At 39.3% G+C, this 2,614-nt stretch overlaps 1 protein-coding gene across 1 annotated transcript in view; it reads left to right on the top strand.

Annotated features, from left to right (window-relative positions):
• The window catches only part of LOC106871364 (protein kinase C iota type), a 192,963-nt gene extending 190,355 nt beyond the window's left edge, over positions 1-2,608 (top strand). Inside the window, exon 18 of the mRNA XM_014917773.2 lies at positions 1,625-2,608. Within this exon, the coding sequence (XP_014773259.1) occupies positions 1,625-1,712 (88 nt within the window). The 3' untranslated portion in view covers positions 1,713-2,608. The remainder of the gene's footprint in view (positions 1-1,624) is intronic.
• Positions 2,609-2,614: the final 6 nt, after the last annotated feature.

Below are 2,614 nucleotides of genomic sequence, written 5' to 3' on the forward strand. Positions count from 1 at the left end.
ACTCTGTAAAGTGGTTGGCATTAGGAAGGGTATCTAGCCATAGAAATCATGCCAAACAGATGACTGGAGCTTAGTGCAGCCCTCTGGCTTGCCAGTTCCTGTCATACCATCCAATCCATGCCAGCATGAAGGACAGATGTTAAATGATGATGTTTGTAGTCAAGTTTTCATCATCATCATCATCATCGTTAAATGTCTGCTTTCCAAGCTGGTGTGGCTTGGACAGTTTTGACTGAGGACTGGCAAGCTAGAAGGCTGCACCAGGCTCCAATATGGTCTGGCAAGGTTTCTACGGCTGGATGCCCTTCTTAACGCCAACCACTCCAGGAGTGTAGTGGGTGTTTTTACGTGCCATGGGTACAAGGAGCCAGTCAGACAGCACTGGCATTGACCATGTTCGGATGGTGCTTTTTACGTGCCACCCGCACAGGAGCCAGTCAGGGGGCACTGGCATCGACAGAAATGAAATGAGAAAAAGCTACAATAACTTTGCCTTTCATCATTTCAGGGTTGATAAGTTAAGTACCAGTGAAACACTAGGGTCGATGTAATCGACTAGTCCCCTCCCCCAACATTTCAGGCCTTGTGCTTTTAGTAGAAAGGATAATTTTTAGCTTTATGTAAGGTGGCAAGCTGGCCACTAAGAATTTTGTCTGTCTTTACATTCTGAGTTCAAACTCCGCCAAGGTCAACTTTGGCTTTTATCCTTTTGAGGTCATTGAAATAAGTACCAGTTATGCACTGGGGTCAATAAAATTGACCTCAGTCTTGGGCCTTATGCTAGAAAGGATTATTAATAGCTTCATGTACTTTAAGATGCATTGTTCCAGAAAAGCATTTTATTCACATTCTCTTGAAAGTTTATAAATTCTGATGTCATTTACTGCCAATTCTCACTGGTAAGGATAAAGTTTCTAAAATGGGAGAAGAAATTTCAAGAATTGCTTTGATCTGATGGTAAAACATCTGTCATGTTTACAGGACACCTTGGTTCAAATCCCACTGGCAGCCCTTGATCTCTTTTCTATCCAACAGAGTTTTTCAACATGATTTTGACATGCTGTCCTCTTATAAATGCGAGTAATGTCTTTCTGTCCGTTATGTTTTTATGTTTAACTCCTAGACTGTTGGTGCAAGGGTAACGAAACTCAGACCGGCAATTCTCCCAATCCCAGGGAATGTCCTTAGGGGGTCTATTTTTTTATGGGCTACCTAATTGAAGCCCCACTGACCCCACCTCCTGCTATTTTTACTATATTTTAAACTAAATGGCATTGGCAACCAAATCGGAGCAATGACAATGAATTTCATACCAGGGAATATCGTAAGGAGGTTCAATTTCTGAAGGGCCTTTTAAATGGGACCCCACTGCCCCTACTATTTTTGTGGGTAGAGAGTTTGGAATGGGGTATCAGATAATACCAGGAGATACATATACAATGAATGTGTCCGAGTCCATTACATTACACAAAGGGAGAGGGCCATGAAGCATGGCCGGATAGTGGGGCTGAAGGCCTCAAAAGTGCCCTCCGCAGGAGCTATCCTCGTTCTTTATGTTCTTCAAGATCCACTGTACTAAACAAGAATTACTTCATACTCTTTTTTGCCTGTTTTTGTTTTGCAGGAACATCATTGACAAAATCGACCAAACAGAATTTGACGGCTTCGAATATGTGAATCCTCTGCTGATGTCGATGGACGACCCAGTCTGAGGCCCCAGCGCCATGCTCGTTAACTCCTCTCCATTCCTAACTCTACTCCTGTCCTGTTCTACTCTTCCAAAACAAATAATTCTAACCTGTGACACCTTACCTAAAGACTTAATCTTAATCTGTGTTAAGACTGATCTTAACATGCAGTGACATCTTACATTAAGACCGATCTTAATCCAAATACGACCTGAATTACATCTGCCTGATTTGATTTGCTTCTTTTTTTTTTTATATATATATTTTTTTTTATCTGACTTAACATGACATGAAGATATATGATATAATATACAATACGACAGGTGGCCATCCACAGAGAAGGGATTGTCCAAGAGTCTCAGACTTGTCATTATACCTTGATAACCCAACAAGCATTCCAACCATAACTGAAGGTTTATTTGCAATTATTTTTTTTTTACTATTATCATTTGAAATTTTTTGTTTGTTTTGTTAATTTTTGTTGTTTCTTTTTTTGTGTGATTTTTTTAACATTCCCTACCCCACCACCAACACCATTGCCAACAACAACAACAACACTTCTGCTACTAGTACCACCACCACTAATAATTACTATTTTGTTTTTTGTTTTCTGTGTGTGTGTGTGTGTGTGTGTCTGTTTAAGGTTTTTGTTTTTTTTCTCTAGTATAAACTTGGCTATCCCCTGTTGTGCTGCGAGGGTGATACATACATATATATATATATATATAGGCCTAAGTATATATTATTTATTTAAAGGACACAATACATGTCTTAAGTGCTACTGATAGTTTCATATGTTGAGAAATATCTCTAACATATTCATCAGACACAAGCCACATATCGTATATGTGGTTTGTGCACTTAAAGACATGTAGTGTCCTTTAAATAAATAATATTTATCTCTCACCAGATGGAGTACTTTTTTT

Source organism: Octopus bimaculoides, chromosome 26 (assembly GCF_001194135.2).
Source record: "Octopus bimaculoides isolate UCB-OBI-ISO-001 chromosome 26, ASM119413v2, whole genome shotgun sequence".
NCBI classification, from domain to species: domain Eukaryota; kingdom Metazoa; phylum Mollusca; class Cephalopoda; order Octopoda; family Octopodidae; genus Octopus; species Octopus bimaculoides.